The 26719-nt window shown below is 47.3% G+C and overlaps 1 protein-coding gene across 3 annotated transcripts in view; it reads left to right on the top strand.

Annotated features, from left to right (window-relative positions):
- Positions 1–7396: 7396 nt before the first annotated feature.
- The window catches only part of AKAP1 (A-kinase anchoring protein 1), a 31896-nt gene continuing 12573 nt past the window's right edge, over positions 7397–26719 (top strand). The window contains exons 1-2 of one of the 3 annotated variants that reach the window (XM_080924657.1): positions 7397–7528; positions 24863–26459. In XM_080924657.1, coding sequence (XP_080780783.1) covers positions 24890–26459 — 1570 coding nt within the window. In that variant the 5' untranslated portion in view covers positions 7397–7528; positions 24863–24889. Of the gene's footprint in view, positions 7529–8000; positions 8152–8739; positions 8760–24862; positions 26460–26719 lie in introns of those variants that run through there. The other 2 variants (XM_080924655.1, XM_080924656.1) reach the window with 2 other exon arrangements.

Genomic DNA, 26719 nt, shown 5'->3' with positions numbered 1-26719 from the left:
GTACTAGGATTAAAGGTGTGAGCCACCCTCCCCCCTTTTTTGTTTGTTTGTTTGTTTTGTTTTTTAAGAAGCCATTTTCTTTTTCTTCTGCTCTCTCCTCTGTGCTGTGGCTCACATCAGAGCCTAGCATAGGCTAAGCAACCATTCAGAACTGCATCCCCAGCCTCACAAAACCATTTTTCAATATACCCTTGCCTAATTTTATTTCTGACTTTGGTTTAAAAATAACAAGAGGAAACACTTAAAAGGGAAAACTAGTCATTTCAAATCAATTGTCCAAATACGAACTAACGTACTGTTTTCGTGGCTCTGGTCCTTGATTATGTATAGAGACCTTTAAACTTTGTCATTAAGTGCTTTGATATTTTTAAACATTTTCATGCAACCATATAGTGATAGTAACTGCCTAATATTCCAGCAAGAGTATCTACGAGTTTCATAATTTAGCTAACCAGCCATTATTGGTGGGCCTTTATGCTGTGACTTTATTTTTCAGTTGCTGTAAAGAAAAACAGCAACAAGATGTTCAACATGAATGGATTTAGATTTTCTTTTGAGTCAGTTCTCTTGGGCAGTTTTGTGGGAAGCTGGTTATTGGGTCAAAGGATAAGAATTTTTTTTTATGACTTTAGTTAATGATTACTAGATTGCTTCCCCAAAGATCTATACAGCACCCCCTCCCTGGCATAACCCCTGAAGTTTCAAACACTAGTGGCCAGTACCACAGATCTAGCCTATTATCCCATGACAGATGGAAGACATGGTTCCATTTTATCAGTCACATTACCTTTCTGAGAAGGCAAGAAACTTCGCATGTACCTTAAACCACGTCTAGGTATAATATCTAACATAGCATAAACGCCTTATAGTTAGTTGTTTTAGTGCATTGGTTAGGAGATATGGTGTTTGTGCAGGTTTGGAATAGATTTTTTTTTTTTTATGAGACAGGGTCTTATATATCCCTAGCTGGCCTAGGACTCACTATGTAGATCAGGCTGGCCTTGAACTCATAGAGATCTTCGTACCTCTGCCTTCTGGGTGCAAAGATGTGCACCACTATGCTAGGTCTGAGTTAATCTTGATGTGTAGCCCAGCCTGGCTTTGAGTTTTACGGTCCTTTTCTCTGCTTCAGTTGCCCGAGTGCTGGGATTCCAAATGTGTACTTTCTGAGTATTATCTATCCTCAGTGGATTAGAACCGTGAACAGGGACCCTTGGGGAGATGAAGGGTCAACTGTATGTATGTCACCTGCTTTCCTCTGTTATATTGGACCTCAAGGCACCCACCAGCTGTAATTTGTTTACAAACTCATAACTTGTTTGGTTTTCTTCAATACATTCATGCACAACATGTTATAGGTTTTTAAAAATGTTGTAGAAATGTGGCTGCAGAGATGGCTGGCTCAGTGGGTCAAGTGCTTGTTTCATAAGCACGAGTTCAGCTTTCCCAGCATTCCTGTGAGAGCCAGGCTTGGAGGCACACACCTGTAAAGCCAGTGCTCAGTGGTAGAACAAGGTTAATTCTAGGGGCTTAGGACCAGTCAGCTAGCTGAAAAAGAGACTCCAGTTTCAGTGAGAGAACCCATGTAAAATAAACAAATAGATTGATTGATTAATCAATTGACTGGTAGATAAAGTAGAGGCCCATCAAGATAGCTCAGTTGGTAAAGGTACTCCTTCAGCAAGTCTGGAGACCTGGGTTTGATCTCTAGAACCCACCTAAAGGTGGAAGTAGAAACTAAGCTCCATAAAATTGTTCCCTGACCTCCAGGTAGATACTGTAGTACCAGGAAGTGTTTGGGACCTAGAAAGACCAATCAGGAGGGGGTCCAATGTAATCACACAACAGTCTTTATTCACAAGCTGGAGCTTGGATTTAAACCACCCAGGTCTACACAGCCTGATCATTTCTCCCAAGTAGTATCTCCCACTTACAATGTTTCCAAATGCAGAGTACTAGCTACTATTAGAGCCTGGGTGGTCACACTGTTTTAATGCTGGGTATGCAATGTGTGTGTGTGTGTGTGTCTGTCTGTCTGTCTGTCTGCATGGGTTTGAGTGTGCGTGTGTGCATGTGTGTTCTCTAGGCAGATCTACAAGCATTTCCATGAAGAGCCACTTTCTAGTGTAATGCTTTATGTTTTCTGTATATTCTACATTTTTGCCTGCTTTCTTCCTTCTTCCTTTGACAATTTTATTATGTTGCCTTATCTAACTTTAAACTCCCTATGTAGCCAAATTGAACTTCTGTTTTTTTTTTTTTGTTGTTGTTCTTTGTTTTGTTGTTGTTGTTTTGTTTTGTTTGTTTTTGAGACAAGGTTTCACTGTGTGGCCCTGACTGTCAATGAACTTACTCTGTTATTCAGGTTGGTTTCTAAATCACAGAGCCTCTGCCTCCTGAGTGCTGAGATTCATGGCTTGAGCCAACTTCACCTGGCTATCCTTGAACTTCTTATCTGCTGGTCTCCACCAAAGCTGATTTTAGGCCTGTGTTATCACATCCAGTTTGTGCGATGCTGGGGATCAAATATAAGGCTTTGTGTATAACAGGCGGGCATTCTGTCAGCTGGGCAAATCCCAGCCCCAGAGATCTGCCACCAGGAGAGCCAGGAAATGGTTCTGGAGAGATGGCAGGTCAAAGTGTGGAGGCTGATGGCAGTGGAAATTAGGCTGCAAGATGCCAGTTCCCATACAGTATCCCCCACCTCTCCTGGGAATATCACCTTGGCCATCTCACCCACGAGGAAGCTCAGGTTCCCCTGAGTTAGATGAGAGTTCTGGATTGTTATAGTGTATGGAGTGACTAGGCAAACTACCAGATACGCACAGCACACTGGATTACCTAGATCCCAGCATCCAAGCAGGTGTACACTGGCATCCAGTAAGCTTAGATAGCCTCTGAGAGGATCCTAACTGTCCCCCCTCAGAATATCTCTCAGGAATCCAATGAAGAAGCTAACAGGCTCTCAGGACATATTTGCTTTTCTACCTATGTGAGCTTTACCGTTGTGGAAGGCTTACGTTAGCATTAGGTAGACTCCACCCTGCCAAGAGCAGTATAGATTTTTTTCATGCTCCAGTTCCAAGCAGAAATGCCCAGTGGAAGAAGCTGGGAAGAGTGGAGGGGTGGGGCTCTGGGAAATGGCCCACTTACCCAGGCCAGCTCACACAGAACATGATAAGAGGAACTGAAACTGGGAGAAATGCCCAAGAAGTAGTGTTGGTGACTGATCTATGGCTATCGAAGGGTCCCTCATCAAAGCCATTTGCACAAGGGCACTGCCTGGGAGGCCAACGGGGAGGCAGGTTACAGCTCCCTGCTCACCACCCACTGGTATTGTATTTCCTCTGATGAATTGGTCTCCAGAGGCTCAGGAGAGGAGGGCGCTGCATTAGCCTATGAAGGCTACAGTGCCCGAGTTCAGGATGATAACTGACTTGCTCAGAACAGCAGAAACATAACTGTCTCACACTTCTGAAGGGAAGTCTAAAATCAGTGTATGACTGGACAGCTATAGAGGAATGTCATGGTCCCTGGCCTGTTCCCAGATTCTGATGGTTTGCTGGCAATCTTTGGCATTCCTCTGTCCCACCATCTATTTTTTTCTAAGGCTGGAGATCAAACTCAAGGGTTTTGTGTGTGCTAGGCAAGTGCTCTACCACCAAGCTAGCTCCTGGCCTTCTTTGGCACTCCATCCTCACATGATGTCCTCTCTGTCTGACTTAGTGACTCTACTTATAAGGCCATTAGTCACACCAAGTGGGCTGAATTAGGATTTCTTCTGGGAACAGTGGTTCTCAACCTGTGGGTAACAACTCCTGGGGATATCACATATGAGATCTTTGCATGTCAGATATTTACATTAGGATTCATAACAGTATCAAAATTAGTTATGAAGTAGCAACAAAAATAATTTTATGGTGTGTGTATGTGTGTGTTACTGCAACACAAGGAATGCTATTAAAGTGTTGCAGCATTAGGAAGGTTGAGAACCCTAGTCCTACTGGAATAGAGGTGTGGCCTCCACCCAGCATCTGCAACAGCCTCAAAATCAGGACACCCTTGGAGATAAAATGGTTTAAGACTTCAGAGTATCTTTTTTTAGAGGACACAATTTCCCCTATAACAGATGCATTTCTGTGTGTAAAACTGCCCGCTAGGCCTCAGGTCTCTTTGCAGTAAAGCCAGCCAGTTAGAACTCAATGGGTTCTGAGTCAGAAAGTTTGGGTTGAAATCTTGACTTTACTGCTGAGTGTGACTGAGGGATGTGAAACAGGAAGACATTATAACCAGAGCTTTTGAGGTCGGAGGATTAGGACAAAGAGCTTTGCTTCATGCTAGGGATTAAGTGTTGGGGAGTCCTAGTTACTCATGTGCAGTTACAGCCATTCCCCAACTCTTCTCATTGCCTTTTCTAGGAATATCCCCTGCAGACACTCAGGCCTGGGGCACAACCAAGTGCATTTTCTTTGTAAGGGAATTGGATGTAGGGTGAAGAGTGGGAGGGGCTCCTTTATGTACACACACACACACACACACACACAAAGGGGATATCTCATATTTATCATCCCTGGGAATACCTTGTGGACTCTTCCAACAGAAATGGGAGGACATTTCTCAGAGATGTGTCCTTGAGACCAGAGGGACTGCTAAGAGAAGACAGAACCTTACAAGGAGCTAGAGATGTAGCTTCTTTGGTGGAGTGCTGGTCTACCTGCAAAAGCCCTTGGGTATGATTCTCCAGCCAAGGCCACATAACCAGGCATGTCATGCACTTCTGTGACACTAGCACTCCAAAGGTAGAAATGTGAGGGACAAAGAAGCAGGGGGAGGAGGAAGAGGAGAAGAAAGAAGGAGGAAGAAAAAGAAAAGGAAGAAGAGGTGAAAAGGAGGAAGAGGAGAAGGAAGAAGAGAAAGAAAAGGAAGAAGAGAAAAAAGGAAAAGGAGGAGCAAGAAGAAGAGGAAGAAAAGGAAAACTTTTAGGATTTGGTTATGTTCTTCCAAGTGGGTCCTGGAAATGGAACCAGATCTTGCAGCTTTGCCTTTATCCTCTGAGCTATCTCATCCCACCTGCACACCTAGTTTTTTTTTTTTTTTTTTTTTTTTTTTTTTTTAGGATTTATTTATTATATATAAGTACTCTATAGCTGTCTTCTAACACACCAAAGAAGGCATCAGATCTCATTACAGATGGTTGTGAGCCACCATGTGGTCTCTGGGATTTGAACTCAGGACCTCTGGAAGAGCAGTCAGTGCTCTTAACCACTGAGCCATCTCTCCAGACCACACACCTAGTTTTCAACATGGGTACAAGGATCTGAACTCAGGTCTGCATGCCTGTTGTATGTATAGCTTTTACTGCCTGTACCTTGAAGCGAAGACTCCAACACCCTATTTTTATCTACCTTCCTCACTCTGCTTTTCTCCTTCTCTTAAAAATATCCCCCACTTTGAGTCAGGTATGGCCACGCAGAGCTGTAATCATAGTACTAGGAAGACTAACAGAAGAATCACAACTCTGAGGCCAGTCTGAGTTAGTAGTAAAAACCCATCTAAAGCAAAGTAAAATCAAAACATCCTCAAATATGTGTGGAAGTGTGTTCCCCTATTACACAAATTTTACATATTTGTATTTCCTGCCCAGGCTCCTTTGATCTCACAGACTTGCACATCCAACTGAGTTGCTATTTGAAAAACAAAACAAAACAAAAAAGTTAATGGGCCCCAAATAAAACCAAATGCTGCTTGACCTTGACCAGCACTTTCATTCTTGGTTCTCACAACAACTCAAGGCAGAGGGATTATCATTCTCTGTTGCCCTTTCCTTCACCACAACAGTACGAGTGAGCTTCTCTCTACCTCTAATACCCCCAGAGTCACTGAGTGTTTGGTCATTAGTTCAAGCCAGCATCTAGTCTCAAATGAATTAATTGCCGAAGCTTCTTGTTTGTTCCCTTCTGCTAGTCATGAATCCACTATTATTTTCAGAACAAGTATGGTTGGACATAAATTTGGGTGGTGGAGAGACGGCTTCATGGCAAGAGCACCATTGAATGTTCCGGAGGACCAGAGTTTAGTTCCCAGCCTCCACATGGAGGCTTTAAACTGGTCTGTAACTCCAGTTCCAGGGTATCCAACATCCTCTTCTGGCTTTCACAAGCAAACACATGCATAAAAATAATCTTTAAAAGCGGTTTGGGGGGGTTTACTTTCAGATCTCAACTCTGTAAGTTCAGGGTGCTTTGAAATTGTGGCATTCTTCCTCTAGTTTTCCAAGTGCTGGCTCATGAAATACATGAATTAGACAGTAGATACATGAAATTATATCTACCACTCAGTAAGCATACAGTCTCTTCTTAAAACTTAAGATTCACATTTAATCACCAGTGACGATTTTCTCAAGTAATGGTTGGTTCATAGTACGGTATCTTTTCTATATTTCATTCAAAACTTGTGTGTTGAAAGTGCTATGAATGCTAACAGGAGGTGGAGGCATGAGAATCAGGAGTTCAAGTTCAGCCTTGAACGTGCCAATTTGAGGCCGGTACAGGTTACATGAGACGCAGTCTCGAAATACCAAAATAAATAAGCAGGAAACTAAAAGTGCCTAGGTTTTAAGGATCAGAGCAGGGCTGGTTGGCAAGTGGAACTTCCGTCCTATCCAATTGTCTGAAGGTAGTTTTCATTTTCTCAAGTTGTTGGGGGAGGCAGTGACTCATGGTGACCATGTCTTCGAAGGCAAACTTTGCAAAAACCCAAATCATTTAGAGAAAAGTCCCATCACTAAAGTTGCGAAAACGAGAAAGCAACATGCCCTCGTGGGCTACACAGTATCCACATTACTGACCACTTATACTCGAAATGCTACGCTATACTCGCAAGGTTAACCAGAAAGCTAAATTCTAGGCAAGAGGAACAATGGTAGGTAGCCTCGTCCCTCACCAGCCTCTCCCGGCTTTTCCTCGGGACGCACCATCCCAAGGGAGGATGCCTCACAGCTCTCCGTTTCGGGAGAAGCAGAGCCCAGTGCAAGCGAGTCAAGTTCATTGTACAGAGCACTCAGACTCCGGTAATCCACCCCAGGCAGAGTGTGGGACGAAGGGCCATCTCCCACTCCGGCCGGGACTATAGTTACTCTCGCGAGAGCGCCAGTAAGGCGGACCCGAGCGGCGCCGGGATGTCAGCGGAACGCTCCAGACCGCGCCCCTCTTGGCGCAGCTGGGAGAGGCGCGCGCGCAAGTCGGGGGAGGGAGCGGACGGTGACGCGCACGCGCAGGAGAGCGAGCGGGCAAGGGGGGCACGCCGGGGGGGGGGGCGGAGGGCGAGGGGCGGGGCCTTGCGTCGCGCCGCGGGCACGTCGTTGCGCGTCCTCAGTATTTAATGTCTCTGTGTTCGCCCGGCCTGGGCTAGCACGTGGGGGAGCGGCCGAAGCGCCGTGCAGCGCTGCGGGGCAGGGCCGCTGGGCTAGGTGGGGGGCCAGGGGGCGGTGGCGGGAGGACTGTGTGCTTAGACGGTCGCCCGGGAGCAGGTAAGTGACGGCTGGCGCGGGCACCTGCCTGCCGGGCCCGGAGGGAGAACGAGTTGGGGTGATGGGGAGCCTGGGGTGCAGGTGCAGGGTGCGACGCGTGCGCCAGGTACTACCAGGACCGAGAGCCCTGTGCACCGCGCCCGCTGTCAAGCGAGCGGGTTTGTGCCTTGGTGACCCGCGCGTCCGCCTGGTCCTACCCCGTCAGGCGCTCTGCCCGCCGGCTGCTGCTGACAGATCGCGTGCACTGAGCCTGGGGCGCTGCTTTGAGCCGGTGCTTTCCCCTCCCATCCCCCTCACGTCACTGGCCTCTAGGATGGAGATGAGGGCGCAATTCCCCGGGCGCTCCGGTGCGCCTCAACTTTCCCAGTGCAGGCTCACCCTTCTGGGTAGCGAGTCCGAGCGCGTCCCACCCAAGGTCGTCCAGCCTCACTAGCGTTTACTTTTCAAAGGTCGTGTGTACCCAGTTTGAGCGTGGCGAGGAGGCAGCGGGGGCGGTCTGTGCCTAGGACCCGGTGCCCGAGGCAGGAGAAGAGGTCCTTGGGGACCCCTTCCCTTCCTAACTTACCGCCGGGTCCAGTTCACTCACTCTGGTTTGGCCCGGCAGTGGTGACAAACTGGAGCAGGTAGGCATAATTCCTGGAGTTCAGTGCTGCGAATTATTGGAGTTGGACTCTGCGATTTCAGCGGGGAGAACGGGATGTAAGACAGATCCCAAACCTTTTGGCGGTGGAGGGACCATAGACCAATTAGGTTCGGGAGGTCGAGGGCTTGGGTGTCCGAAAGGGGATTAGAGTTTGTGGCCCCGTTAGCGTGTCCCAAGAGGTGGAAAACCTCTAGCTAGAGGTGCCCGCTGACTTCTGGCGGGGGTGGGGAGGTCCAGGGTCACGTGTCGCGCTCCACCTTTCTTCCCGCTCCAGGACAGTGATCTGGAGGGACTTTGCAGGGGTCATGGGGGGACTTTGCCAGGGTAAAAACCTGCGTAGAGAAGCCTCCGTACGCGTCAAGGAGCCTACATTCTGGTGTCCTATCTTTTCCTGTTTTCTTTCTGCGGGAGGGAAGGTGCTGATAGTATTGGGCTGTGCAGAAGAGACCTCCAAGAAGCCTTGGGTTTAGCGGAACCTTTCTTGTCCGGGAAATGCCTTGAGCGACTAGTACCTTTCTAACCTCGGGCTGTGGTTAACACAAACCCGGTGGACTTCGCTCCAGGTGTGAGTGGCGGCTTCTCAAACCGGTAAGGTAGGGTGTATGTGTAGGGCAATTAGTGAGGTTAAACTGCCTGTCCTTCCACTCCTAAGTTGAGGCTGCAGTGAAATCAGGGTTGCTGCACCTAATGTAACCATCTCTGTTGGTTTGCCACCTCCCTCTGTATCCGTGCATTGCAATTACAATGGCTATTGCTTCTGGAAATCAATAATCTTACACGCTCATTTAACTGCAAAATCCTTCCCAAATTAGTAACCGTGGGGGTTTTGTTTTTTGTTTTAAACGCTTAACTTTAGAAAGCGAGGCTTAGAGTCTTAGGGCTTTCTCCCGGTCCTCTCTTAAAGACACAGCGCATCTATAAACTCTATGAAGGAGTTGCTCTCATATCAGTCTTCTCTAATTGGCATTTAAAATGGTTCACCTTCAGAGTATTTAGGGCTCTTTCAGAGCCCAAGGGAAAAGTGAGGTTATGTTTGGGCAGTTTTTTGGACTTGATGTTGAGCCTTCTTTCACTTCTAACCTGTTTTGTAGGTTCTGGGTAAATCCTGGGTGTTGTCTTGTGAAATATAAAGAATGGCCTTGGGTTAGAGCACATTCTCCTATCCTACGGGTGTGTGTGTGTGTGTGTGTGTGACTGCAGATCGCTAAAGCTTCTGGTCAGTTTGCTGATCAGAAGGCTTTGTTCTATAGAGTAAGCCAGTAGCTATCCAACCCAGTGGGTGAGACCGGATGTAAATCTAGTGAGTTTTGGGTCTACCTGAGTTTCTCATCTCCTACCTGATTGTAGGAATTACATTCATACTTGGCCACTGCAGGGTGACAGCAAAGATGATGGGTATGAGTTTTGCGGTGCCTGCTCGGATGCTGAAAGCGATCAATATGGAGCATCAATACTTCAAACCTTCTGTCTCGCTACCTGGTAACCCAGATAATATGTGGAGCTGGTCATAACTAGAGTTCGTGGAAGAAGGTGGTTTTAGCTTCCAGTTTTCTGTTTCTCATCCTATGGATGGAGATCATATTTAAGGCTTGGGACTATCCCTGGTATATGGTAGGCACTTAAGTATGGTTTCCTTCACTCCCAAGGAATCCCTGTTTGACTCGGTCATTTGATTAACTATAAAAGCACCCGTCCCCTAGCCTCTGGCCTGGTAATTTGGTTAGAAGGAAAAGGAAGACAAATTGGTTTACCCACACTTTGCCACCTAGTCTCCTGGGTTAGCATGTCTTGAACTCACTGGCATTTTAAGGCACCAGAGCTCATGTGCTGGGTGAGCTGCCCTCTTTTCCCTGGTTACTCTAGTGTTCCTTGTGAGTCTGCCACGCCTGGGTCTCTCTGTGGCTCAGTCTTTTCCTATGTGCAGGAAGTTTGTATCTGGCATTTGTTTCTTTGAATAGTTATCCTAGGAGCTTTATTATGGGGAGATGATTGGGTTCTGTGGGCCTCATATACCACCGATATCATCTCATAATGTTTGATAGTTGCTAATCTCTACCATCGGGTGTGTTAAGTCCTTAAATCTTGCTTCATAGGGCAAATTCTGTTTCTCCTTCCTGGTGTAGTCAAGTCTCTTTCAAGCACTTGGAGTTGGACATAGGCTTATGCATAGTAAGTACTGTATAATTGAGCTTTAGGCCCTAAGTGCTCCTCTCCCCCTCCCCCCTTTTTTTTGAGACAGGAGTCATGCTATGTAACTGAAGCCAGCCTAAACCTACAGCCTTCCTGCTCATCCTTCCAAGTGCTGGGATTAAGAGCACACACCATCACTGCTCACCTTTTTTTTTTTTTTTTTTTTTTTTTTAAAGATTTATTTATTATATGTAGCTGTCTTTAGACACACCAGAAGAGGGCATCAGATCCCATTACAGATGGTTGTGAGCCACCATGTGGTTGCTGGGATTTGAACTCAGGACCTCTGGAAGAGCAGTCAGTGCTCTTAACCACTGAGCCATCTCTCCAGCCCCCACTGCTCACCTTGTCATTAACTTTGTTGTCTTCCTGATGGTGCATGACATTGGGGAGAGGATTGAGGAGTGTTGCTGCCATTCCTGAGATGATTTGATTTGAATAGAGGTTTTTTTGGGTTTAGCAACATCATCCTGTCCCAGTCTTGCCATTTGGATGCTTCTACAGTTCGTGTTGGTAAACATTCTGTTCCCTGTCCTGTATACTGGTGGCTTGTGTTCACTTAGCCTTGTCATTGAGGCCAATTTGCATTGGGAGCAAAGCGAGGTAAAGGGGTTAGTTCTGGGGGAAGAAGCCTGCAGTGCTCAGGACAGAGGAGGCCATCATTGCTGGCCTTAGCTGGCAAGAGGTCAGGGATTGCTGTAGCTCTCTAAGCTCCTACTAGCTGATTGGCCATCTAGGGTCTATCTTAGGGAGAGTTGGTGAACTAAAGGTGTTAAAAGTATTCTCATTATGAGCTGGAGAGAGCTGGTCAAGTCTCAGGCTTATACCTACCTACAAAGTATTCTGATTCTGCTCTGGGAGTTAGGGCAAGGTACCTGGGGGCTGCTGGAGGAATGTGATTGCCTGCCACCCTGGGGAGTCAGCATTTCATCACCATAAAGAGTTTTGGATGGTGTGAGTCTAGAATATTCTTTGTGCTACTCTAAAATCCTAATTGCCTCAACCTGTGAATTAGACATGTGTTTGGGTTTTACCGATTATAGTTCACAAACAGAACTACACGTTGGTCACCAAGTTTTTCTTTCCATGGCATGCTAAGAAGCAAGTTCTGGTCTACAGTGAGGAGGGGGATGAGGGTGTTGGGCTCCTAGGAAACAGGTTGAGAAATGAACCTACTGAGAGGTGTGGGGGACCCAAGCATGAAGCAGAGCAGCCAGACCTGAAGTCCCTTGATAGGCACTTTGGTTTGAGACCTTCTTCATTACTGTGAAGGGCCTTACGGGTTCTACACGACCTGGTATCTGTGTTCATTTTTTTGGTCTGCCTATGTCATATCTCCAGACCTGATAGCTTCCAAAGGACCTCCGTATGAGACATCTCTGCCAAACCAATTTGGATTTTCATTGTGTCAGTAATGCTTTTTTTTGGAGACAGGGTCTGATTGTGTATCTTAGGCATGTACTGTATAGCCCCAGCTGGCCTCAGATTATTCTGTCAGAACCTTCCAAGTGCTGGGATTACAGACGTGAGCTACTACTGTGTCTGATTTCCCAGCAGCCCATCTTAATGTTAGGAGGTGTCCTTTACAGAAGGCAGTGGGAAAAGAGTGGCTACAGTGTAGATCCAGCAACGTTGGTGTAGGGGACGCCTGTGGAGAGTGGCCTTTATTGTGTGACAGGACTTTTCCTGGGGACATGCAACACATGTCTTCTTACCCCAGATAGGGGTCACATGACAGACCAATGTGTATACCACCCAAGTCCAACTTGGTGAACCAAAGAGGTTTATAGGGGTTACTTACAGGAATATGAGTGAGTGGTTACTTACAGGAGCTGAAATGACCAGAGAGCTGCATCACCACAGCCCACCCCAGCATGGATGACAGTTCACAGCTGGGAACCAGGAGCACACGGCCCAGCCTACAGGCAGTTCAACAGGTTGGAGTGCCCTTTCCAAGTGATTCTCTGGTCTAAACCTCTTCCAGGCAGCATGGCTGGCATTCTGCTTCTAGGTAGCTGTTCTGGTCTCTGAATCTTTTCAGCTTTCCTGTCTTCTTTGCAGCTCAGTATTTTTCCCCTCTAAAAGTGACTCTCAGCTTTTATAGTTTTCTCTGGCAGGGAGGAACCTGGTGAATCTGTTCAGTTTCAGGGAGTCTTAGCTAATTTTAGTAGTTTACCTCCTTGTTTAAATAGCACCCCTGCAGGACGGAGTGTTTTGATTTGGGAAGAGACTGTTAACACAGCAGTCTGGTTCTAGGTCTGCTTTGTTTGGACCTTGCTGAAGTAACCTTGAACTTGATGCTGCAGGCTACATTTCATGAGCACCTATTACTATTCTTTATTGAAATGTGGTCTTACTGTGTTGTCATGGCCAGTCCCCTGTTTCTGAGACTGCTGTTTACTGCTCCATTATCACCCCCTCTTCATCTACAATGTGACATTGAGGTTTTTCAAGAATTAAGAGTTTATCCTACAGACTGAGTCTGTTAAGTGCTTTTGAGTCACTTAAGCCTCATTACAACCCTGTGGAGCTATTTGGGTTGCATATCACAGGATACTGAAGTTCAGATTTTACTTTTAACTCTTTACAAAGCCCCATCTTCATCAGGGAAGTGTACCTTTGAAATGCACAATTAATTACTGAATAAGAAAGCCTCAGGGCTGGGAAACTGAGCAGGTTGCAAGACAACCTTGAAGTTACTCTTTCCTGGGCTAATAATAACATTGCGTGTCAGACCTCACATGGAGGTCATGAGACCATCCCCTGGCCCTCAGCAGGCTGTTAGAGAGGAGTAGACTACAGATCTGGGCAGGCAGCCCCCCAGACCCTTCTCTGGCCTTTGTCTGGCTGTGTCTTGTGAGGATGAGAGCACACTCCACTTGGAGGCAGCGCTTAGCTGTCTGCTGTTCATCTCTTCTTTGTCACTTTAGCAGAGACCAGGCAGTGACTTGCTTGTCCAGCCATCCTGGAGAGAGACCAGCTCTTGAGAATAACCTCCCAGCTTTGTCCTTTGGCTTTGGTGTCACCCACTCTACCAAGCTTGTAGTTATTTTTAGCAGGTGGCATCCTTCAGGAGAGTCAAGTGCATGTGGCTGCAAGTGTCCAGACAGATCCTTTGGGGGCCACTGCTACCTAACCAGGGGAAGGAGGAAACTAATGCTGCCTTAGAAACTGCTGTAGCTGTTTCTGCTCAAGAAGTCTCGGAGGTTGTTTTCTATTCTGGGTTCAGGACAGGGCCGGGCCGGCATGTGACTGAGACCAGAAGTGAGCTAGGGAGATGGACTAGGTACTATATCCTAGGAAGTGAGGATCCCTTGTTACCCGGTTAGTTAATTTTCTGGAAAAACATTCCTCTCCATTCCCCATCCCATCCCATCCCTGTCTTTTTGGGGAAGTTGCCCAAATTTAAGGGCTGGCCACAAAGCAGCACAAAAGGTATGAGACAAAGTATTAACTGGCAGTCCAATTACTGGTGTTTTCTGGCTTATATCAAAATGCAAACACAGGAGGGGCAAAGTGGCTCTGGTAGGTAGGTACGTAGGTGTGTGTGTGTGTGTGTGTGTGTGTGTGTGTGTGTGTGTGTGTAACCCAACAACTTGTGCATGATGGACTACCTCTGAGTTACATCTGTATCCCACACCCCCTACCCTCACTAGGAATTTTTTGCTGGGAGGAAGCTAATGAGGCAGAAGAGGGATGGAAAAGGAGTTTGACAAGTTTGCCTGTTCCTCATATTTTTCTCTCCACTCTCCCCCTTCCTCCTTCTCTCTAACTCAGTTGCCAACTCCAGCCCATCTATCTGTTTCTGATTAAGAAAGCTTCAAGCCATATAAGGCCCTCTGTGGCCTATGGTTTATACTGGCTGGAGAGCAAGGTTGTTGTTGCAAGATCTGATTCAGAGGAGTAGTGAGGGCTTATGTGAGGCTGCATGTGTGTGTTCTGTGCTTGGGTGTACCTCCCACTAGGGGCTGGACCCCTTAGTGGGCTAGACCCACTTTGAGGGGTAAGGTGAGGGGTAAGGAGTAAGGATACTGGTCCAGCTGTGGCACTCTTAAGTTAATGTGTAGTAATTTCAGGACTTCCTGGCAAGCTTGTTTGCTGAGGTTCTGGGTAAAAAAAAAGTTAGCCAGTTTACGCACAAAACATACCTGTTACATTTCTAGCTAGGGGTTTCATGATTCTGGAATAGCTTCTGGAGGCAGTTTATGAATTAAGAACAAAGCCCCTTACACTTGAGGACAGTGGTCCCTCTGGAAGTTTGTTCCAGTATGTTTCTGTGAGTCCCGTGATTCCTGAAGCTTAGCTTCTGTGGGGGATGTGCAGCCAGCCATTCCTCTGACCCCATCTTGGCCTCTCCTTGCTGTCCCTTCAGCTAGCTGAGCTTGTTCCTGCCTGAGGACTTGGGTAGTTTTCTCTGCCTGGGATTTTTCTCTCCCTCTTGGTACCACCTTCATCCTTGCATGGCTCCCACTGCTTGAGCTCTGAGGTGCTGACAGCCCTTCTTCCAGGAGGCATTCTCTCACACTTGCATAGAGCTTCCCATCCCATACAGTCTCCATAGCCCTTTTCATCTCAACCACAGGGCTCAGAAAAGCGAGCATTTGCTAACCCTCCCATTACTTTTACATGCATGGGGAATGTGCCAGGAATACCTTAGGGCTCTGTGCTCTCAACCAGTTCAGAGGCCACAGGCATATTACATTAAGTTCTTCAGTGCATTGTCTTATTGCCTGAAATTTGAGTCCCCAGCCCCCATGTAACTAGCCCGAAGTAGGTATTGATACCTTTATTAAATGATGGGTCCTGATGGGTCTTGCTACCTTAGGGCTGGGGAGACTGTTGCCACGGTTCCCGGAAGCTCTGTCAGTGAGCATGTTCTCTTCTTGATTTTTACTGCTATGTTAGTTTTAGGGGTATCAGAAGCAAAGTTGCCATCAGTAATAAGAAAAGAACCCTGCACGTTGGTAGAAAGCCATACTATGTGATAATAGAGTATCCATTGCAGGAAGTTTGGCTGGGCGCGGTGGCATGTGCATGTAATCCCAGTGCTTGGGAGACCGAGGCAGGAAGGTTATGCTTTAAAGATTTAAAGTCAGCTTGAGCTACATAGTGAAAACCTGTCTCAAAACCCAAACCCCCAAACCCCAGTGCCACAGCACTGTCTATGGAAAGAGAGATTTGTTTATCTGTTGTTCTGGGGGTTGGACCCAGTGCCTTGGCAGGCTATACTGAGTTCTTGATTATGTTACAGGCTTGAAAAGACAGTTCTTTGCTGGGGTTGTATGACTCAGTGGAACAGGGCTTGTCCAGAATGTACCTGACAGACCTGTGTTTGGTCCCCAAACAGTCTTTTGCCCTGTGAGAGCCTGCTGGAAGCTACCTGGAGCACTTCTTCTTTCCTTTCTTCTCCTGTCTCTTTTATTTATTTTTATTTTATGTAGATTAGTGTTTTGCTTGCGTGTTTGTCTGCATGAAGGTGTCTGGTCCCTTGGAACAGGAGCTATAGACAGTTGTGAGCCACCATGTGGGTGCTGGGGCTTGAACTCAGGACCGTTGAGCCATCTCTCCAGCTCCTCTTTTATTATTTTTTAAAATTTTATTATGTGTGAGTGCTCTATCTGCATGTACACCTTCATGCCAGAAGAGGGCATCAGATCCCATTACAGATGGTTGTGAGCCACCATGTGGGTGCTGGGGCTTGAACTCAGGACCTCTGGAGGAGCAGTCAGTGTTCTTAACCGATGAGCCATCTCTCCAGCCCCCTTACTATTTTTGTGTGTGTGCCTGCCTGCCATGTGTGAAAATACCTAAAGAGCTCAAAGGAATTGTATTTCTTAGGACTGGATTCCCAAGTGGTTGTGAGCCACCTAGTGATGGGGGGCTGGGACCTAAACTCAGGCTCTCTTTAGGAGATACACATGCTCGAAACGGTTTGAGCTTTCTAGCTGTCCTGTGGACTTTTATCTATTTCTAATTGTTTGCTTGCTTTTTTTTTTCTTCAGAAAACATCATCTGGTTTTCTACTGTGAAGGAGAGTCAATGTTCTGTTCATTCCTATACTTTCTCAGTTTCTCAATATAGAAGTCACATAATTTAAAGGTGGCTATTCACAAACATTCTCTATAGCTACAGAGCTCTCATGTTTTTAATTAATTAATCAATCAATTAATTAATTAATCTTTTCACCACGGTGTAACCCAGACTTGTCTGGTTTTCACCATCCTCACACCTCAGACCCCACCTCCACCCTAAGTTCTGGGGATTATACATATACGCTGTCATGTGTAACCTCATTTGCTTTCTATGCTTTTCTGTGTCTTTACTAGCTCCCTGCTTCTCCCTAGCCTCTGTCATTGTGGTAGGGTTCATGCCTCTGTGGGGAGGCTTTAGCAGTTAGCGTACCAGTTCCTCCTAAGAGTTCCTCTTCGCTCTGGGATAGATCCCATTCTGTTGGCTCTGCCTCCTTCCTCCTGGAAATTTTCTGTCTGATGTGTTCCTTGGATGTGATATCTGTTGCAGTTTTTTTCTTAACCCAGCTAGCCCCCAAATAATTGGGACTGGACTAATATATTTATTTAACAAGCTTTAAGGGCACAACTGAACAGCAGTATTACTTAATCCTCTAAATTGATCTGACTACCTACAGCCAAAATCCCTGAGATATTTTCATTTTAGTACTGATCTGGCTCTCTGGGTTCCAGGTCTTTTCTCATGAGGCCTCCTGGATTTTCTCCCACTGGAGGATGATGCCTCCTCCTCATTTTCCTCATTTATCCTCTTCCTCCTCTTCCTCCTCCTCTTCCTCTTCCCTCTTTCCCTCCCTCCCTCGAGAGAAAGAGTCCGTTCTTTTCACCTTGCTCAGTCATTGGCTGATCAGCTAGCTTTATTGACCATTCAGAGACTAATTAGGGAGCAAAGTTTACACAACAATGAGACAGGAGATTCTTAGAATAAGAACTGCTACCAGATATTGGGGCACAGAAATCAGCATTTGAGTGACACTCGGATAATCTTTACACAGTGCACAATAACACCATGTCCACAGATACGCCCACCTTTCTAGATTTACTCCTAGGTCTGGGGAGGACACATCCTCCAGTACCTTGTTGAGAAAGTGAATGTATATAGGTGGGTAGCTATCAAGAAACATGCTGATATGTGCAGGAGAGCCAGGTACCTTTGAAAGTGTGCATTAGGGTGTATGTGACTGAATACAGGACTACTCAGGACTATTCAGCAAGGACAACCAAGCCAGGAGGTTCCTTCTCCCAAACTAACAGAAGGTTTTGCTTTTTGGAAGTTGTGAAGGAGAAGAGATCTGGATTAGAGCACCCAGGTGGTGGTGGCAGTGGTCATTGAGTGCAACCCAGCTATGCTTGGCTCTTTAGCACTCAGTCTAAAGTCCTCTCATTCCTGCACAAGAACTAGAACATCCCTGCCTGAGGAAATGGTACTGTTTTCTGTTTATTCCTCCAACCACCAGACACTTTTACCCCTGCCCCTTGGACCAGTCAGTGGCAATGTGGGGAGCAGAGCTGCTCACTAGGGAAGAGGTCATGGGTTTTTCACCTCCAAAAAGTTGTGGAAGGTTCAGAGCTTACTCGTTTCTGCCCTATGCTGCCTAGTACTTGGACTTGTCAATAAATATTTACTGAATAGAATTTTTCTCTTACGCCTTTGTGATTTCTTGGTTGCTGGCATCCTTAGCCACACATCAACATCTTTCCTTACTTCTTGTGAAGCCACATACCATATATTCGTTTTTGTTTGCTTGGTCTTGAGGCGGCCTCTAACTCATGACCCTCCTGTCTCAGCTAGGATTATGGCCCTTAAGTAAGCTTGTTGTCAGATAGATCACTACTCATACGTTTGGGGCAGGGCTGTGTGGTGCCCTCTGGTGAGGTGGGAACTCCATGTACCCAGGAGTGCATTCCTGCACGTGCTTAGTAATCACCCCCAGAGCCCGATAGAATTCATGTGGAAAGCCAGGCAATAAAGAGCGCACGATGGGGGCCAGGAGGGACTGGATACAGCCTTCAAAGTTTTCAAAAAAACACACTCCTAGGCCAGGCATGGTGGCACATGCTTTTGATCCTAGCATTGGAGAGGTAGAAGCAGGGCGAATGTTTGAGGCCAGCCTCATGTTTGAGTTTGAGGCCAGCCTGGTTTATATAGAGTGAGTTCCGGGATGGCCAGGGCTACACAGAGAAATACTGTCTCAAAAACAAAACAAAACAAAACCAAAAAAAAAAAAAAAAAAAAAAAAAACCCAACAATAACAAAGCATTGTTTAATGCACACCACATGCATTCACACACACACACACCCCTACCTGAGATGAATAATTGGGGAGACTACCATAGGAGGGTTTTGTTTTCTCATATCACTAGGGAGAATTGAGGCTGGGACTGTCCACAAAGGAGAGCTGTGGATGCTCTGTTCCTGTGTGGTTGGTACCAAGGATTTTTCCTTTAATCTTTTCTGTCTGTGGGTATTTTATCTGCATATGTGTATGTGCACTGTGTGTATACAGTGCCTTCAGGAGACAGAAGAGGGCATCAGATCCCCTGGGACTCCAGCTGAAAAGGGTTTTTTGAGCCATGGTGTGGGTAGTGGGAACTGAACCCAGGTCCTATGTAAGGGCAGCCAGTGATCCCAACAGCTAAGCCCTTGTAAACAGATTTTTTAAAACTGGAAGTTAGTTAGCTGCTGATTAGGCTGGCAAGGAAGATTCCATGCTTAGAACAGGAGTTTTGGCTTCTAGCTCTTCTTACCTGGGCCTCTTGGCTCTAGACCTTAGTTTTCCTTTTTGGCCAGAGAAGTTTCACCCAGCAGGTCTATGGCTTAGATGTTATGTTGACCTTCTGCCCTCCTACTGTGAAGCAGGCTGAGAAAGTGTTCCATGGTGTTGGATGGCCCACTTGTGCAAGGAGTTAAAGCTACTTAATCTAGAGTGAATCTGTCTTGTCTGCCTGTCTACACTGGCTTGCTGGTCTGTAAGGCCGTCACAATAGAGGGTGTAGGGCTAACCCTGGGTGGGCCAGCTAGCCCATTATGAGCTAACATGGAATCCTGAGGCTGTGCATAGTCACAGCTTGCTCAGACCCCCCAGGGATGAAGGGAACACCCAGGCTAGGCTAAGACCAGAGGGCCTGAGGCATGGCTCCATCTCTGTGACCCTGGGCCTCAGCCATGCTGCCGTGGGAGAGTGACCTAGGCTCACCATCACCTCCAGCCTCAGTGGCAGAACTGTCCTCTGCCATCAAGGTAGGTGCTGTTCTCATAGCTTTGGCCAGGACTTCTCATGTCCTGGGATTTTCTGGAAAAACCCTCTAGTACTTGCTAGCATATGGATATTTAAATTAACTTTACATAAGATTAGAAATTGGAGTTTTTCAGTCACACTTGTCATATTTCAAGTCCTCAGTAACCTCCTGTGGCTAATGCCTGGCTGCCAGTGTTGGCCAGAAATCACATGGGGATCACCCCAGCAGTTACTCTGGTGATCTGCCCCCACTTGACCAGGCTGTTAGTGCCTTGACTATAAAGGTCACAACTTGCCAAGCCTCCTTACTAGCTCTTTAGGTCAGCTCCTAGGACACCTTTAGGTTCTGCCCAGAGAATTTGTACCCCTTAAAGGCATCATAACCATACAGAGGTCACTTCTCCAGTGTATCTATTGCAACCTATAGAACTCCTTGCCTTAAAGATTAGCTTATTTTTATTTTATGTGTATGAGATGAGTGTTTGCTTGATATATATATATATATATATATATATATATATATATATATATATACACATATATATGTATATATATATGTATATGTATAAACACTGTATGTGTGATGTGTGCCTGGTGCCTACAGAGGCCAGAAAGAGGGGGTCAGATCCCCTGGAACTGATGGTTATACACCTCCTTATGTGTCCTGGGAACTTATGTGTCCTCTGGAAGAGCAGAAGTGCCCTTAACCACTGAGTCATTTCTCTAGTCCTACCTAATCCAGGTCTTTGAAAAGGCTTTCCTGGGCTCCACCTATACTTGTGCAGGGGTGTGTACATGAGTCCGAGTTCTTCTGGTAGAAGAACTGCCTTAGAAGCAACTTGCACAGATCTGAATATGTGAGTGGGCAAGGAGCAACAGAGCTGAGAGTTAAAACGCTGTGGATGAAAATACAGGTTCTGTTGCTGCCAGGGAGGGAACCACAATTGAATGCTCTTCCTCCCTTCAACTCCCACTCCAGGGAACTTCCTTACGGAGGCCAGCAGCCTGCTCCTACTCTCCACACAGGAAATACAGGAGAGCCTGTGGGGCCAGCTGGGCTTTCGGTTTTGATTGCTGGCCCAGGGGAAGACCCCTTGAAAGGAAGGCACATTTATCAAGAGCAAGCTGTACAGGGCGAATATACTTCCCTGGTGGTCATCACTAGGACAATGGGAGGAATGTTCCAGTTCCAATCAAGAGGGTGTGTGAACAGCTGTCCAGAGCAGAGTGGCTGGTGTGGATCCTCCCCCCATCAGGTCCAAGCCTAGAGTGGACTTGGGCTCTTGGCTTCTAAGCTGTTGTTTTTATGATTGACTTTCCTGTCAATTACATGTAGCCCTTTTTCCCAGTAACTGCAGCCAAAACTGACTTAGTCACTAGGGCCAACACTGTTTTGTGCCATTCCCGGGGATTATTTTCTTGTTTAGTAGGCTCTAGACTTTGGTTACAGGTTTGCCAGCCGGTTGGGGAGTGAGGCCATTACTTTTTCAGAGGACATTCTAAGAAGCCACAGGTACTTCCTTTTAGAACCTGGAGTGAGCGATGAATGCAAAGGGCTGCTGGCTGTAGCACGTGCCTGCTTTCAGCTCTGTGACCGCTTGGCCACAATCCAGGATGCATCTATTCTTGGGCAAGTGGACCTGCTAAAAATATGCAGGCTGGAGTTTAATTCCAGCAGATTCAAAATAGCTGAGTGTCCTCCTCACCAGCCTAGGGCAGGGCTGTGAAGCGTCCTTGTGGGAGGCTTTCCCTGATTGCAGGCAGCCTGTTTCTGGGGGGCAGAAACTCGTTTTGGAACAGTTACCAGTTAGCTTGTGGGTGTAGAGTGTGGGGGGCCTTTGGGACCTGCAGTGTTCAGCCCACTTACATCTTAGGAAGTTTAAGATTTAAAAACCAAGTGCTTAGGACAAAACGCAACTAACAAGCTTTGCTAGGGGAAGGGGGTAGTGGGAAGCCTTGTGAGGATGAAGAGAGTGTGTGTGTGTGTGTTCATTCGTTCGTACATGTAAGTTTGTGCAGGTCTATGCACAGAAGGTTGGTACATCGTCTGTCACCTCTTATTGACCTGTCAGACCATTTAAATTGGGGAAAACAGCCTTTTACTAATTCCCAAGAAGGCTGTTTGACAGCAGACTGCCTGGGATGAGGAAGAGGTGGACTGTTTGTTTCCTTGTGGGGTGGAGGGGCATCAGTTGCCTCAGCTTCCTGTGTGTGCCTCCACACTTCTAGGCTTGGTAAGTTGCATTCAAGCCCTTTGTGTGTAGCTGCTGATTACGGAGGCTGCATTCTGGGTAGAGAATAGCTGCTGCCTCTAATCTCACCCTTTGTCTTGGAAGCCGGGGACAAACAAATCCTGCCCTCTATAGGGCTGTTGGGGGAACTCCCTCACACGGCAGCTTTGCCGGGAAACAGCCCTGGAGAGAGTCTTTGTCCTGAGCCGCTCACCCAGCAGAGGGTCTCTAGACTGCTCAGATTGGGTTGTGGAGCAGTGGGCACTGGGAATCTCTTCTAGGTTCCTTGTGATGGCTGGTCCCGGGTTAGCAGTGTTCATTATCACTTAGGAGGCCGGTTGTCCCAAGAGAGGAAGTCTGTCTGGGAAATGTCACCACAACTGTTTTCCTTCTTCAACTGAAGAAGTCGCTACAACAGACTTATTTGCACTGGGTAGGGTTGAGACTTGGAGCCTCAGCCTCTGGGGAACAAATCAGCAGGGGAGCCTTAGGTAGGCAGTGGTGGTGACAAGCTGGTATGCTTAGAGTGGCAGGAAGGTACTGGTTCTGAGCATTGTGCCTGAGGTAAGAGTGGGACGACTGGGGAGGTGGGGGAGGGGGCCAGTGGCATGGTTGGCCTGGGCCTCGGGGACATTGTGGATTGGCCAAGTGCTGGGATAAGCCGGAGTGCATGCTGTTGGGGAGATAGAGTAGGGTTACCTGTAACTGAGGTACAGGGTAGGACTGTGGGCATCAATTTAAGTTTCAAAGGGCAGAACTCCTCACAGCTGGACTGGAAGCCATTTGTGTCTTAGGTACTAAGACACATGCCTGTGGTAATAGGCCTAGCATATTAGAAGGGATAGCTGCTCTCTGTTGGAGAGATTGTGGGTTTGTTTTTTTGTTTTTTTTTTTTTTGTCTACCCCATTCCACCAACTCTTTCCTGAGATCAGAGAACTTAGAATTCTGTAGGAATCACAAATTTGAGTCCTGCTGGGGAAGGGATTTCCTAGGTAGTAAGGAGTCAGACCGAAATTTATGGCTACTTCCTGTATGTAATCTTTTGCCTGCTGGGCAATGCTTTCCCGACTCTAGGCTGTGGGTTCTCACCTTGTTCCAGGCAGGCGGATTTACTCCTTAACAGTCTCAAGTTGCTTTTGTTCTTTGATATGAATGGCACTTAGCACCAAGCCAGTGAATCTCGTTTATTTTGGTGTGTAGGATGCTGCAGATCAAAGGTTTTCAAGCCTGACTGAATACTGGTATCACCTGGGTTAAAACCAAAACCTGGTCTTGATTCTTGCCTCTTGGGTTCTGATTTAATTGGTTTGGGTGCCATGTTGGCCTTGGGCTCTGGAAGGTTCCTCAGCATCTGGGTGTGGTGGCTCACACTTTTAACCCCAGTGGCAATCACAGTATTTGAGAGACTGAAGCAAGAGAACCTAAAGTCCAAGGCCAGCCTGGGGAGCCAATAAAACTAAATAATCTTCCCCAGTGAGGGGGCTGGAGAGATGGCTCAGTGCTTAGGAGAACTTGCTGCTTTTGTTGGAGGCCTGAGCTTGATTCCTTGAGCCTATGGGTGACTCAACCAGCCATAAGTCTGGTGTAAGGGATCTGATGCCTCCTGACCTCCCAGGGTGCAGGCACACATACTGCATATGTTCAGGCAAAAACATAAAATAAATCTTAAAAAAAAAAGCTTCCTCAGTTGGAAAACTACAAATATAGGACAGCTTTCTGTTTATAGACAGTATCTACTAAAAGACCACACTAGTAATGAGTTCATATTTGACTATGCAAAATCAATGTGCAGAAACTGCTCTTTTCCTCCAGCTGAGGGCTTAGTCCAAGTCAAGCCTCTCCACAGGGCTTTTGTTTTCTTCTCAACAATGGTTTCTGTCAGTGCACAATATCTGTAACACTAGTACAGCCTCAGTGTGTTGATTCTGCAGTGTGTTTACCAGTCATTGCTCTGAAAAAGGCTAATTTCAACTTTGTTTCAAATGAGAACCTTGGTGGGGGCTCTTCAGAGCCTTTGCCTAGGCACAGTTATTTTTATTTTTGTGGAGTTGCTGGATCACAGGGTATCCAACTCTGAAAGGGTAGCATGGAACCCCCTTCCGTGACTCATCACTTCTTCCCTGATGAGCAGTCAACTGGCAAGTAGGATGGCAGCCAGCTTCCCATTCCTCAGCTGCACTACATTGAGTTATTTAGCTACCTAGATAGTGATAGGTTCCAAACAAGGATAAGCGGGAAGGTGGAGAATGAAATGATACAGGTGGTCCTACTTGAATCTGAAGCCACAGGTAGCATCATAGGTTTCTACCTTCCATGGGGTGTCTACAAGTCACCTGATCCCTGGCCTCTGCTCAGCCCTGCTCTGTACTTAGCCATCTTGCTTCTCTGCCTTTGGATATTAGCGAAGGGTGTCCGTCTTTACAGTGGCAAGGGCTTTCTGGAATGACCTCCTCCGTGTTCCTTTCATCCCATTCCCTTTGGGGTGTCTAGGTCTCCAGTTTCAGGATTCCTCCTAACTATAGTGTGCCCTAAGTTCTCCTGGGGAATCTTGTTAACCAGTGTGATTCACTAGGGCTGCACTTGTAGCAAGTACTGGGGTGTGGTCAGCAACTTTGGTCTGTAGATCACCCTTGGAGCAGCAGGAGTCCAACAGCAGGGTTCCCGATCTTGCTGAACCCTAAAACCAGCCAGGGAGTGCTGAGGTGTTTGCATTGTGTCTCTGCAGCCAAACACAAATCCCTGTGCACATGTAATGTACCATATCAGGGTACAGTTCCTGTACCCCCAAGTTGGTTTTGTACTGGTGTTTTTTGGAACAGAATCTCACTATGTAGCCCTACCCTAGCTGGTCTGGAACCCACTCTGTACACCAGGCTTACCTGGACTTCATAGATCCACCCACCTCTGTCTGCTTCCTACATTCTGCGGTTAAAGGGGAGCATCACTACACTCTTAATTGGTTTCTGTAATAAATACCTCCTTTTTTCTCTCCTTGCTTTCCTAGGTGTAGCTACTTCACATCGCCTCCAAGATGGCAATTCAGTTCCGTTCACTCTTCCCCTTGGCATTGCCTGGAATGCTAGCACTCCTTGGCTGGTGGTGGTTTTTCTCTCGTAAAAAAGATCGGCTCAGCAGCAGTGACAAGCAGGTGGAGACACTGAAGGTTGGCCTTGCCATCAAGGACCAACTGCCCAGTGAAGAGGCCTGTCCTGAAGTCCTGTCTGTGGCCCCCAGTGTCACACAGCCTTCTGGAAAGGAAGAGCAGTGCTCTGTGGACAAGCTGTCTACAGAGCCCCCAGCCCTGCCAAGGACTCGGCAAGTTCGCCGAAGATCAGAGTCCTCAGGCAACCTCCCCAGCATTGTAGACACAAGGTCACAGCCAGGACTGTGCAGAGATGAGAACTCAAAAGTGGAACTCTCCCTGATGGGGGACGAAGCCAAATCTATTCCTTTTGGATGTCAGCTTCTCCCAAAGGATGCGTCCTTCCCCTATGAAGCAGTGGAAGGGTGTAAGCAAGAGCCTGCACTGGGCAAAACTCCTGGAAGAGGCTGGCTAAACCAGTATGCAGCCTCTGGAGAGAAAACGAGAGAGACAGGTGGGACAGAGGGGACTGGAGATGCTGTGTTGGGGGAAAATGTACCTGAGGAAGGCCTGTTGTCCCAGGAATGTGTCTCAGAAGTGGAGAAGAGTGAGTTTCCAATCCTGGTCCCCGGGGGAGGTGGGGGAGAGAAGGTGAGCAATGGCCCCCCACAGGAAGCTGAGCTTCTAAAGAAGGAAGAATATATTGTTGGGAAGTCGGCAAGTATTGTGGAGCCAGTTCACTCAGAGCTGATTAAGGATGAGGATGCGTTGGTACCCCAAGTCAGAGGTAGCAATACTTTGGACAGAGATGTGGCTAGAGAACTGGACAAAGACAAGACCTTACCTGAGAACGACCAGATTGAGCAGGCTGCCTTCCAGATCATCTCCCAGGTGCTCTTGGAAGCGACCGAAGAGATGCGGGCCACCACAGTGGGCAAGGCTGTGGCACAAGTGCATCCAACCGTGGCCACTCAGCCTCGGAGGCAGGAGGAGAGCTGTGTCCCAGCCAGCCAGAAAACTGGCTTGGGACAAGACACCTCAGATCCTGCTTCCACCAGAACAGGTGCCACTGCCAGCCCTTCAGGAGAAGCCCTGCCACCAAAGACCTATGTAAGCTGTCTCAGCAGCCCTCTGTCAGGCCCTACCAAGGACCAGAAGCCAAAGAACTCTGCACACCACATCTCCCTGACACCCTGTCCACCACCAGTTACCCCCCAGAGGCAGTCTCTGGATGGGGCAAGTAACCCAAGAGGTGATGACACCTTTGTCACCTGTGTGGCCAACAACAGCCAGGGTGTCCTTTCAGTTACCTCCTTGGGGCAGTGCTCAGATCCTGTCAGTACTTCAGGGCTTGAAGACTCTTGCACAGAGACCATCTCAAGCTCCGGAGACAAAGCTGTCACCCCAGTGCTGCTAGACGGTACTGAGCCCTTCAGCAACGGGGTGCTAAAGGAGGAGTTGTCAGACTTAGGGACCGAGGATGGATGGACCATGGATACAGAAGCAGATCACTCAGGAGGTAGGAAGGTCTTGGGAGCTGTCTTGGTGAATCCGGGAGGGCTCCCGTTATTTGCTAGGCAAAAGCTACTGGCCACCCTTCCCTTCTGCCACTTGTGCAATGAAATGATGCCGCCCATCTCTGCTATCCAGCCACCCACACAGTTGGATACCCGAGAAGTCAGGTGACCATATGAAATCCTAAGGCTATGAGACTTGTCCATGGGTTCACTAGCCAGGGACCCTCCCCAGACCTTTAGAAGGGACCATGGCTGTTGGGTG

This window comes from Micromys minutus (assembly GCF_963924665.1).
Source record: "Micromys minutus genome assembly, chromosome: 10".
Lineage (NCBI taxonomy): Eukaryota > Metazoa > Chordata > Mammalia > Rodentia > Muridae > Micromys > Micromys minutus.
This window is presented reverse-complemented; position numbering and strand designations above follow the sequence as displayed.